Source organism: Scheffersomyces xylosifermentans, assembly GCF_036884685.1.
Source record: "Scheffersomyces xylosifermentans strain CBS 12540 chromosome Unknown RJT20scaffold_2, whole genome shotgun sequence".
Taxonomy (NCBI): Eukaryota; Fungi; Ascomycota; class Pichiomycetes; order Serinales; family Debaryomycetaceae; genus Scheffersomyces; species Scheffersomyces xylosifermentans.
In genome coordinates, this window is record NW_027042940.1 from 1,354,735 (window position 1) to 1,367,526 (window position 12,792).

Below are 12,792 nucleotides of genomic sequence, written 5' to 3' on the forward strand. Positions count from 1 at the left end.
ACGTATTAGCATTAAAAATGGGTGCAATTGTATATAAGGAATTATAAATTAATTTAGCAAGAAGAGTAAGAAAGACGTATCTGTTTAGTTTTATTCCCCTCAAGCAGAATATAAAGCAGGGTCGAATTCAAAGCCGCCCCAGCGCTGTAGGCGAACATCACTACCGCAAGATCGCCGACAACTTCTTCTTTCACCAATTCAATGAAAAATTGGATGTATTTATATGGTGCCACATCACAACATCAAGGCTTTTACCCCAGATCTAAACCTCACCTAACTGCTCGGGGTTAGACATTGTGGAGAAGGAGCAATTGTTCTCGTGGAGTTCACCTGCTTTCAGTAATTTATCACACATCACTAACTTCTCCAAAGGCTTGCCTATGCAACCATTGCTGCACTCTGTCGACAATGCCATTCGCTTTTTGCATATACCCTGCACAGTGTATTAAACCACGAGCGACCCCGATATCTTTCTCTTAGTTCGGCATTCCTAAACCAGCTATACTGTCCAGAAGTCAGAGAGCCATGCAGCAGCCGCACGGACTTTCCTGCGTGTAATGAAAGGCATGCCCCCTCATTTCTTTTTTACAATGTTTTTCCGGTTGGCATTTTTGCGGCTTAGTGAACAAAATATTTCTGGTCCCGTAGTGATAGGAGGTTTATTGGCATCGCGTGAAACGATGAAGTACTGGATGTTTGTGATAGATAAGTGAAGTGGAAATATGGCAAGAGATGGCGGTAAATTTCTTGTACATATTTTTTTGGCCAATCTAAATTCCTTCGTTGTAGGTATCTGATCAGCTCGTGATGGCTTCTTGGAAATGCAAGTGAGAGGGATGGCTCCAAAATTTTTCTAACCTTGCAGTTGCATCTTGGGGCAGTTAGTTTTTGCGATTTATATAAATACTTTTGAAATGCATTTAGTTTAAATCTCCGTTTTCTGTCTTCTTGTAGTTCCCCAGTTGTTATCTTCATTAACTTTTAGTTAAAAACTCATGTCCTACTATTTGTTATCTCACGGATACAAATCATACCTCCAATCCGTCCATTAACCTTTGACATCGTATTTTTTGCGTCATACGCATAATAAAAACTTAAAAAAATAGAATGTCAAATATCTCCCCTGTAAAATCAGCTGGCCATCAGTCGATTGTTGAGAACGACACCAAGCCTGCCCAGATTGATCTTGAAAGTCAGAAAGAGAAGGAAGCATCGTCATCTGATGAACTTCAAGAGTCAAAGGAAATCTCTGATAATGAATCACAAATTGGAGAAGTCGCCTCCAAGGCCCATCTCAGCTGGTCCCAAAAGTTGAAAATCAGGTTCCCTCAATACAAATTATTCTTCCATATTTTCCTTGGTTGCTTCTTTACCTCATGGTGGTTATCAATTATTATCCAGAAGAAGCATAGACACCAATGGTTGATTCCAACTGTTTTTTGGGGTATGCTTATGGTTAGATTGATTTCGTGGCATTGTAAGATTTTGCCATGGGCACTCGGCAAAGTTCAAATAGTTTGGGATTATTTCACGAACATCATATATACCAAGATTTTCCCAAAAAGATCCCAAAGATTGATTGCTGGTACAGTTGTTACCCTTGCAGCCATCTTACTTGGTACTTTCATTCCAACCGAAACGGAATATTCAAAGAGACCTGATCGTGCTATTTCCTTCTTCGGTTGTCTTGTTGCCATTTTTGGTTTATTCATTACTTCTAGAAACCCTAGGAAGATCCAATGGCACACAGTGATTGGAGGTATGTTAATGCAATTCATTGTCGCCCTTTTTGTCTTAAGAACTAAGGCCGGTTTTGATGTGTTCAACTTCATCTCCACCTTGGCTCGTGAATTGTTAGGATTCGCCAAAGCTGGTGTTGCTTTCTTAACCAGTACAGAAATTTCCAACCTCGGCATGTTCTTCTTTACCGTCTTGCCATCTGTTGCATTTTTCGTCGCTTTTATTCACATCTGGTACTACTTCGGACTCATTCAATGGGCCATTGGTAAGTTCGCTTACTTCTTTTTCTGGACCTTGAGAGTTTCTGGTGCCGAAGCCATCACTGCTGCTGCATCTCCTTTCGTTGGTATTGGTGAGTCGGCTATTTTGATCAAGGATTTAATGCCATATTTAACAAAGGCTGAATTGCATCAAATCATGACTTCTGGTTTCTCAACTATCTCTGGTGCCGTCTTAGTGGGATACATTGGTTTAGGATTGAACGCTCAGGCTTTAGTCAGTTCTTGTGTTATGTCTATCCCAGCATCCTTGGCTGTTTCCAAATTAAGATATCCTGAAACTGAAGAGTCCATTTCCGCGGGTAGGGTTATCATTCCTACTAACAAGGAAGATGACAAGCCTCAAAACGTATTGCAAGCCTTCTCTCATGGTGCTACTTTGGGATTAAGAATTGCTGGTACCATGATGATCCAGTGTTTGTGTATCATTGGATTGGTTGCTTTGATCAACGGTGTTTTGGGCTGGTTCGGTCAATTCTGGAACATCAAGGGCTTGTCTTTGGAATTGATGCTTTCTTATATCTTATACCCATTGTCCTTCTTGTTAGGTCCTCCTCGCGACGAGATCATGCACATCTCCAAGTTACTTGCCCATAAGTTCATCCAGAATGAGTACGTGGCCTACAACATGTTGATCACTGAAGCTCCATATAATGCTATGTCTGCAAGAGGTACTTTGATTGCCACTTACGCTTGTTGCGGATTTGCCAACTTGGGATCTGTTGGTATTACTTTGGGTGTTTTGAACACCTTAACCAATAACTCGAGAGCTAAGGACATTGCTGCTTCGATTCTTTCAGCATTAGTATGTGGTTTCGTTTCCACATCAATGTCTGCTGCTCTTGCCGGTATGGTTATGCATGACTTGGGTGAGTTCAATCTTACTTAGAAGTCTTAGAAGAACTAGAAGTGACACCTTCTTCTATTTATGACAGGTTGATTTAGAATAGACGTTCGTTTAGTTGAGACGTCCATTAACTTGATTCGCTCGTTAACTTGAGTTTCGGCGTTGATTAATATGACTTGTTCGAGTTGTTAATTTAATAATATATATAACGTGATAAGAATTATTTGACTTGTAGATCATTATTGGCGATGAGTTGGATGAGTCATTACTTCACCATTTCGTTTAGAAGACTAAAAGTTGGGTGTTTGTCATATCGATGATAAAATCAACTTTACGTTAGTGAAAGCTACTGGCCTTCGGGATGGTAAACTTGTCAATTTTAACTTGCACTTAGCTGAATTTAAATATTTTCAATTTCCAGGTTTGAATTAGTAGTCTTTTCCCTTTCGTAGATCAGATCACTCAACTCATTGAATTAACCGTTCTTGGCACTTTTTCAAATAGAAATGTGGTTCATCCTCAATTGATAATTATGGCTCATTAATTTCCGTTTCTTTACCAAACGTCATTCCTTTTGCGATTTCGTGTTCGGTGATCAGTGTTCCTTTGGTGAATCCTTCTTCTTCCTTTTGGTACACTGTCGCACTTTATATACTCTAACCTGGTTATATAGTACACACACGATATTGTGTTGATCGTCAGCGATAAGCTCATACTCGTTCAATGGGCATTTTATGTAGAGACTGTAGAAATAGATAGTCCACATAAAATGACCAGTCACAATTCATGGAGCAAGGGTATTTTATCCATATGAATATTACTACTCTGGATTAAAGCATAGCTAATCTTAACTACCATTCAGTAAATAAAACAATACATGGTCCAACAATTTTGACCACTACATCCCATTATTAAAAGCATTAAATAAAATAATAAGACATAAATAAAATAAGGCATCCTAATCACCTCTATATATAACAACGGACACACTCTAACTCAATCCTCCATACATAACGCACAGTCCCCCAAATGCTGCAAACTCAGTTGGTTGAGAAAAAAAAGGTGTGAGAAGATCATCACGTTAACATTCATGGAGAGTAGTGGTATCAGCGAGTTGTGAGTTTTGCAATTGTGAGTTTATTGTACAGTATAGTTCTGAAGGGAGGAAGAAACTGAGACCGAAGAGAAGTTGAAGTTGAAGAGGAAGCTGAAGTTGAATTGAACTTGAAGTAATGGCTGACGAAAGACAAGAAGGGAACAGAACGGCGCTGGGACAACTACAAGAGGCTGTAGACGCTGCTGAGAGCACTTTCCTGGAGTTAAGTCTTCAAGATCAAAACCATAAGAACGAGGACAAGGATGACGTCTCAGCAGGTGAAGGAAGCCCAAAGATACACACAGATAACATGATAGAAGCAACGGGAGGTTCCATAGACATAGAAGAATCCTTTAAAGCTGTAGAGATTGACAGTACCTCCATACAATCGAATCAGCAAGTAATCTTGGATACCACCGAAATACCCAAGATACTTCTTCCTCTCATATCAAGGAATGGTCAGCCAGAAGTACTCATATTCAATGTTGAAGACATTAAACGGTTAAGAGACAAATACGGAATACTAGGAATACTAATCGGTACCTTGGCTCAATACCCGCAACAGAATTTCTTCCTTTCTGTGCCATTGAAATTATTCATATGGGAAGTCATCTGGTTAGTCGAATCAGGCTATGCCCAGCTCATAGATCAAGTGAACTATAGGTTGGACAAAGCGAAAGAGCTACAAAGCAAAGGAAAGTTACAGAATAATAATGTAATAGTAATGACAAAGAAAGATCCTAATTCGAAACTGGCATCACAGTTAGAGAGCCGAGAAGCCAACTTCATAGTAACACCTAACACAGATCTGCACAAGTATTCAAAGGATTATAGAACAATATGTGCTGATGACTACGAAGTGCTGTTGAAAGATTACTTAAAGAGTTATATAGAAAGCACTTCTCTTTCCCAAAACCAAGTACGATCTTATTACCAAAACTTCAAATACTTGAAGAAACAAGGCTTCTTCATAAACCCAGGTTTGAAATTTGGAGGCGATTTGGTGTTATACCCTGGCGATCCATTAAGATTCCATTCTTACTCCATTGTCAAATTTAACATGGTCGACTTACAGGACTTTGTAGTTGGGGGAAGATTGGCAACAAGTGTCAAAAAGAATATAGTCATAATCGGTGACGTAGATGAGAGTGAAGAAGATGGTTCTACTGAGGAAGTCAACGATGAATTTATACAATCTCTTGCCAAAGAGCCCAAGAAGATGTCTTTTTCTATAGAATGGTCCGGATTTGGATGAAGAAGAATCAAGGACTACATCAGGATTATTTATCAATTTATTCACTCAAACATATTTAAAGTTAACAAAATTCATTTGATCATTGTCTCGTAGGTGTTAATAATACTGGTGACGTCATGAGCAAAAGGAGAATACTTCGGATGTTCAAAAAGCAATCAATTCAAGACATTTCTCTAGCCCTGCTATCTTCAATATATAGAGCTGATCCAGTTGTGTCCGTTAGTCCACTTTTCTTTCACTTTGTACACAACTCTTTTATACTCAATGACATGTCTATCATAGTGCATTCTAAATTTAGCACGTAATTTCATTTTCATGTTGTTCTTGGCCCTTTTGTAAGCCGGCTTAAGCTTCGAAATCAAGTTATATAAAACCTCGCTGTTACTTGTTTGCTCGAGTTGAACTGCATCGACGTTATTCAAGCGCCTCGAACCGGAGCAGGGTTTAACTGGCCTTGTACTTAACAATTCAACATCATGCAACAGCTTTCTCTCTCCACATTTCTTGGTGTCTCCGCCAATCAACTTCATAACAACTTGCATCGTGGCATCAAATTTTCTAGTACATCTTATCTTGTCAAATCCATGCTTCAACAAGTAATTGAGTCTGAAGTCTCCACGAAGCTGCGAAGCGCTAAAGTGATACTTTCTTCTTGGCCCGTCGTGACTGGGCCAAGTAACTTTGTCCAGGATAACAGTTCCGTTAGTCGATTCCACCACACGCTTTAACTTGAAGCTATGTTCTGGACCTTCAGCCTTGAACTTGAATTTAGTGGTCAAAGCACCAAATCCATGATTTCCTTTGCTTGCAAGGAAAAACTTGGAAGTACCATTCTGAGCCTTTTCGACATTCACCTTACGCTCTCTATTGTGGAATAAGTACTCACACCTTGAACTAGTCACAATTTTAACATCATATTCGATTTCAAAATCGGTTCCTGGAATAACAGTATTGTTACGCTCATCTACTTCTAATACGAGTGGGTAACTCAACGACACATTCACTGAATGGAAAACATTGCTAGGAAGTGGCTTGTCCTCAAAACTCCACAAATCAAGGGATGAGTCTGGAACATTATTATCTTGAATGTAGATGGACTGTACGCTGTGGCCGACGTGGACTACCCTTTGGGAGCTTCCATAATGACGGTAACTCTGGATATTAGATATTTCTCCTTTGGCATAGGCACCGAATGTAGTGTTTAATACATTACCGTTCTTCAATGTGAGTTCTAATCTACTGACCAATTGACCGCCGAAGACACCATTGATCACTTGTTGAATAGATCCTGTAAAAGGTGGGGCAAAAGCAATGACCAGGCCTTTGTTTTGGTGGTCAATACTAAGAACTTCTCCCTTGACAGCAACAACATCAGGATCCTCGTAAGTCAATAAGCTAGCAGCTGTTATCCAGTTTTCAGAAACGGCATTGGAATCAGCGTGACCGATTTCACCCAATCCGTTACTAACTTCAATTTCAATATACTTGTCTTCAATGGCCTGTGATTCCCAAAGGTATGGCAACAAACCGGAGACATCAAGTTCAATGGCAGGAACATCAAATGCATCATTGCTTACTACAGCAGACCATAAGGAAGGAGAAATTCCCCCTGTAAAAATAACTGGCTCTGGAGTCTGCACCGCAATCTTTTCGCCGTTGAAAAAGACATTAACTATTCTGACTGGTCCATGTCCCTCGAATTGCTTTCCTTCAAACTTGTCGGTGTACTTGTCTAAAACATTTGTGTACCAGAACTCTTCAGCAGCATTTCCAGAAGTAAAAATTGAAAGTCTGAGTCTGGTAGTGTTGACAGGCACAGTTGGAAGCTTCACTTGCACTCTATCGGAAGGAAGGTAAGCCAAAGGAGGCTTGTTACCATCAGGATTGGTGATCAAGGCATAAATAGCATCTGCTGGCTTGGCAATGGAGAAGACTTTGTAGTCACCTTTGTAGTTTTCTTTCTCGACATCTAGTAATCTAAGGCCTCTGTGGTCGCTATGGTCCTCGTTATCCTTATGGTTCTTGTGCTCCTTGTGTTCCTTGTGTTCCTTATGGTTCTTGTGATCCTTGTGTTCCTTGTGTTCCTTATGATTCTTGTGTTCCTTGTGATTCTTGTGTTCCTTATGGTTCTTGTGTTTCTTGTGGTCTTTAGGGTCCTTTGGCTTTTCAGGTTCAGGTTCAGGTTGTACGGGTTGTTCGGGCTCTTCGGGCTGTTCAGGCTCCTTGGGTTCCTTGGGTTCCTTTGGTTCCTTATGGTGATGGTCATGGTGCTTATAAAAGTTTGCTACAAGTTCAATCTTGAACTCGCCAGTAAGTCTTCTTGACAAGATGTTATCCAATTGGAAAAGGAGCTTTCCTTCTTGTTTGAACAACGTCAAGAATCTGGTGACGTCCTTGTCGAACTCGGAGAATACGGGTCCTCCACCAGGTTCAATTGTGGATGTTCTCCAAATTTGGACCCCGTTCAAAAATACATTGGCCAATCTGTCATATTGAACTCCTTCGACACTTGTCTTCAACGATAAAACAACCCTGTCAAATTCAATTTCGGCTGGTGGCGTGTAATTCACAACCGCAGGGTGTCCCCATGAGTGTCCGAATGTGTGGTTGACAAGAAGTGTCGAATGAGCTGGCTTTGGGACGTGTTTTCTATGAGGAAATCCTACTGAAATGATCTCTCTGGGAGTTGTCTTATTACTGGAAGCAAGAGAAACTCCGGCAGCTCCATCATCTATGAAAAAGAGACTTTGAGCAATGTTTCTGAAAGGTGTAGGATCATGGGACTGCTTGTTAGTGATATGGATGAAGCCAAAAGAGATTATAGTGAAGATGAGAACAACAAAGAAGGGAACAACAGACTTCGACTTAAATGGACAGTTCTTATTGCTCTGTCTGTTAAAGTTTTGCATCCACCTGGGGGTTGTTTCCCTTTCCTTGTCTAAAAGGGGATAGTCCTCCTTTTCGTTGAAACCGATTTCCATCTCCTCATCGTAATCCAATGAGTCGATAAGTTTCTTCTCATCATTAAATTCGTTCGTTTTCTCGTCATTGGCGTCGTCATTGCTGTTCTTAGTGTACTCTGGAAGAGGAGGAAGCTCCTTTTCAGCGGCTACTTCCGTGGACTCTGTGATGGCGTTATTATCCTCTGTTGGTGTTCTGGCGGTGCCATAAACCAACATGTTCCAAATTGATACGTCACGAGCGGTATGACTCATGGCTCAATTGTGGACTGTTCGTTGCTTATCTTTGCTGCTATAGGTGAAATACGTGAAGAAACACTAGTTTATATTTATATAATTCGTAAATGAATTTGAGAGGTTATGTTAGGAGCACGTAACATGCATTTATTGAAAGTGTGGATATATTTAAACTGTAAAAAGGACGGAAGTCGTGCGTCTACCGATGATATTAGGTTATAAGCCTTTATGGGGCTATGTAAGTAGGAGACACGATGTTTTGGGGTGGGAAGATTTTCAGTTCGGAGGAGAAACCGGTCCGATGGCCAATGAGAATCGGATACTGTATCAAGACAGAAATCAATAACAATAAAGTAGGACAACAGTCGGTGGTTGGTGGTTGGTGGTGTTGAACATGGACATATTCCCTTTCCATTCATTTGTAGGAGCATTCGATGTGGGTGCTGGGATAAGGATAAGGGGACTGTATATTCACGTTCTAAAGATAGCAAATTATGTCGTATTGTGGAGATTGTCATTATATGGAAAAGTGTGCTAAAAAAGTAAGATGTCGTTAAGCGACATTGCTGCAAAAAAATGTGTGTGTTTAGTTGGTTGTGTATATAAAGCAACGCTATTTCCGATAGGAATGGTGTAGTGGGGGGTTGGTTATGGTTATGGTTATGGTTCTTTCCCCCAGTATCCAGTTTCCAGAGAGATTGCTTGGAAGTTCAATAAAATCAGATGCTGATAGGAGAGAAAGAATCAATGGGAGAGGGGAAGAAAGATCAAAGAAATGTCTCTCTAAACGTGACGCTTTCGGTTGTAGTAGATTCAAATGAAGTAGCTTTTACAAACTGAATAGAGAGTGGCTTGCAATTCTGTGGCTTATCAACTTTGTATTGAACCTTAATCTCTTGTATTTCATTTCATGCCTGCGGCCATTTTAATACACTGGCACTCGACACATGGGTCTTGTAAGCCGAAGGCCATATGTGTGTATTTTGCTAGCCGCCTATTTCTGGTTTAATCGCTTTTGAACAATCGGCTGCGTTGAACTTCAGACAAGTATACCCTCAAATCTGTTTTCCAAAGCCTGCTGATCTCTAATATAGCCCAAGGTTCTCTCAAAGTATCCCTGGCTTTGTCTGAATAACCTCGCCTCTTTATCATCCTCTTCGTTTTCTGTTTCTTTCTCACGAGCAGCTAAGTCGGTGTCATCCTCTCTAAGGTTATCAATATTTGTTCTAATTAAATCAATAAGACCGTTGATATATCTTGAATCCACCAAAGCGTTTCCGTAGATGTTGAAAATTAAGCAACGGTTTAAGATCTCTATAAAGAGCTGTAATGACAAATATGGGTCCATGCACTTATCTGCTACACGGAGAGCTCTTTGTAGGCATTCCAATACTCTCTTAGCGTCTCTATACAATTCAATTTCATCTTCGTCTTCTGTGGTCACGGCGTCATCTTGGTGCTCGACATTTTCAGCCTTGTTGTCACTTTCACGCTTTTCATTGTCCACTGACTTGATCTTTCTGGCCTCTTCACTGGATACAGTTGGAGATTTTTCAGTAGGCTCTATCAACAACTCACACCACCACCATAAATGTGCACAGGCATACACAGATCTGCACTGGTCCTGCTTCTTCAATAGCTTGGAACCATACAAAGTCAACTTAGTAATTAAGTTTTCGTAATTTTCCTTATTGAAGTAACGAGCGGTCACGAGCTTGTTTGCAACGTAAATGATTGATTGGTAAGGAAGAGAACCACCTGCGACCGAATCGTGAGGGTTGATATGGTGGATGTAATTATGAGAACCAAGTATCAAGTTCTCCTCATAAACAACAAAGCACTGAGTGAACAACTCGTAACTAATGGATTCCTGCTTCAATTGATCAGCAACAGAGGCAGCATTAAGATAAATCTTGAGAATTAACTCTGAATTATTCTCTGCATGATACTGGTATAACTCGTCGACAATTATGGATAAGTTTTTGAAGTTCGAAGTTATGAGTAAATCTTGATTATTCTCAACACTCTGTTTCTTGTTTTTCCTCTGCTGGCGTAAAAGAGCATACCCGACGATCTTGAGTTTGTATAAAATACGAGAAATTAATGTTGGATAAGTATAGATGATGTTGTCAAAATTCTTGTTCAAGTACTTTCTTCTGACATACATCAAGTTGGCTAAATTCTTGAATGGATCTTGTGGGTTTTCTATCAAGTGGATTATTTTACAAACCTTCTCTTGATTACTAAGGAACTCTTGAGAAATAACAGTTTCTCCTTTATTTAATGTGATGGTCTTAGTAATTCCCAAGTTTTTGGAAGTATTCAATTGCTTATCAGAGTCTTTTATAAGCACCAATAAGTACTTAAATATTCCATCAACTTCATCGGTAGTAGAAAAGTGTTCTGGCTCAAATTCACCCTGGTTAGTAGCTCCGTTCTCTTCCAAAACCTGGGTAACTCCTAATAGCTTATTTATAATCTCCAATGATATCTGCTTCTGATGTTGTTTGTTAGTGAGTTTCAAGTAGAACTCGTGGAAAAAGGGTAACTTGAAGAGAGTCTTAATAGACTTGAAGTGACGAATTGGTACGATCAAGAGCTGGAGCCAGATATCTTCTTGATTGGCAGTATCTTCATCCTTTATTGTAGAAAGCTTCTCTGTGGCAAATTGATAGATCGTATCTAAGTTCTGGTAGTTATCAGGATCGTAGGTAAGAGAAAGTTTTATGAATGACTGAAGAAGTACTGAGTGCTCATCTGAAGGAAGCTCTGGATCCATTTCAAATACTTTGAGATAAAATTGCCAGAAAACGTTGAAAAGGACTGTAATGTCAATCTTTTTGTGGCTTTCTTCTTTCTGTGGTTTAGAAGCAGAATCTACGGAAGGATTCTCTTCACTCTTCAGTTCATATTCTCTCTTGTCAACCTCATCATCCTTGGCAGCTTCAGCATTTTTGTCTCCATCCTTTTCACTATCTTCTAATTTCAATTTTCCCAACTTTGTTTCACTTTCATTTTCAACAACCTTAGAGCTACTCATATCACTTTCGAATTTATGGTAGGTAATAAATCTTTCTATCAATGTACTGACCAACTCACTTTTCTTTAATAAAGGATGCAAGTTGATAAAAACATCATTCAACAAACTGTTCAATGTAGCGAAATGAAAGTCGTCTGGGAATATCTGCACGAGCACATCTATCAAATAGCTTTGAGCCAAGTGATCTCTACACTGAATAATCTGTTCAGTGATAGTCGGAAAGACCTTTTCTTGGTAGTATTTAATGCTAGAGTAGTTCTCATCCCCATCGTAATCGTCTATAATTTGAGACAAGCGCACCAAATTAGATCCAACAAGAATTTTCAATTCTTTTCTTTCTCTGTATCTCAATTCTCTCTCCAGCGAGTGACCCTGGTGCTGTAAACGAACCCATAACTTATTCATCTCAATGAAATTTTGAATAAGGAACTCTACAGTGTCGTTAAAGTCATTCGCATTGCCAAATGGGAGAAGATGCTTTGTTCTTTGCAGCAAGTAATAACGCAAAAACAATCCACGTATTGGATGTTGTACTCCATGACACATTTCGATCATGTCCTTCATAATCTCTTTGGTTGGGGCTCCTTTGGTGGACATATATGTAGTTCCAATAACAATCATCATGTAAAGACGAGGAATGATATTTCCTGAGTATTGAACAAGCTCATACAAGTCTGCTAAAAACGGAGCTGTAGCATTTGCAGCAATTGCATTTCCAGCACCACTTGTACTTGAATTCTCTGCATTATTTAACTTCTGTTTTCTTTCTAGTTTCTGTTGCTTGGCATTGTGTGATCCCAATAAGTGTGACGAAAGCGCTTCCAAAGAGTCAAACACCACGATGTACAATTCATAGTACTGTTTAGGAGATAATTGATTCGTTCTAAGCTCGTTGAGGAAGTTGGAGCAGTGTTTGAGCGCCTGAAGAATGTTATTATCAGCCAAACATTGCTTCATGAGGTTAGACTGGTGGTTTATTGCCAGGAGAGACGACGCAAGCGCCGTCTTCTGCTCGGCGGCGGAGATGGCCATTGGTCTATTTTCTTTCGTTCAAATTGGTACAGGGAAACCCTAGCGTTCTTAGGTATGCAACGACACAACTGCCAACTTTTCCGGAGATGAATTGGTGGTCTACTGCTTCCTTGGACGACAAAGAATGGTTTAATCCTCTCCATTTTTGGAGTTTTTTGGTGTTCAAATCGGTTATCGTGAGAGCGACATTTGATTGGTGGAGAGACATTTTCTACGGAAAGATGAATGTCGTATTTGCGTTTTTTCGAGCGGTACGGGTTTTTTACTTGTGGATGGGATGGCGTGTATATTGTAGGATCTGATATGA

General features: G+C 39.9%; 4 protein-coding genes across 4 annotated transcripts; 2 read left to right on the forward strand and 2 right to left on the reverse strand. All coding sequences in view use genetic code 12, as the record gives it.

Moving 5' to 3' along the window:
* Positions 1–910: 910 nt before the first annotated feature.
* CNT (Cntp) lies at positions 911–3,164 on the forward strand. Its single transcript, XM_064919506.1, has one exon. The coding sequence runs from the start codon at positions 1,108–1,110 to the stop codon at positions 2,905–2,907; it is 1,800 nt and encodes a 599-aa protein (XP_064776046.1). The 5' UTR covers positions 911–1,107; the 3' UTR covers positions 2,908–3,164.
* Positions 3,165–4,271: 1,107 nt separating this feature from the next.
* RJT20DRAFT_92194 (tRNA splicing endonuclease subunit) lies at positions 4,272–5,216 on the forward strand (the record flags this gene model as incomplete). The annotated part of the gene is made up of 1 exon (XM_064921420.1): positions 4,272–5,216. One exon carries the CDS (start codon positions 4,272–4,274, stop codon positions 5,214–5,216), a length of 945 nt encoding a protein of 314 aa, XP_064776047.1.
* A 188-nt stretch (positions 5,217–5,404) lies between these two features.
* On the reverse strand, positions 5,405–8,125 carry PNG2 (Png2p; the record flags this gene model as incomplete). The annotated part of the gene is made up of 2 exons (XM_064921451.1): positions 5,405–7,177; positions 7,406–8,125. The coding sequence occupies 2 exons, from the start codon at positions 8,123–8,125 to the stop codon at positions 5,405–5,407; spliced, it is 2,493 nt and encodes an 830-aa protein (XP_064776048.1).
* Positions 8,126–9,191: 1,066 nt separating this feature from the next.
* On the reverse strand, positions 9,192–12,596 carry VPS35 (retromer subunit). Its single transcript, XM_064919507.1, has one exon. It carries the CDS (start codon positions 12,483–12,485, stop codon positions 9,453–9,455), a length of 3,033 nt encoding a protein of 1,010 aa, XP_064776049.1. The 5' UTR covers positions 12,486–12,596; the 3' UTR covers positions 9,192–9,452.
* Positions 12,597–12,792: the final 196 nt, after the last annotated feature.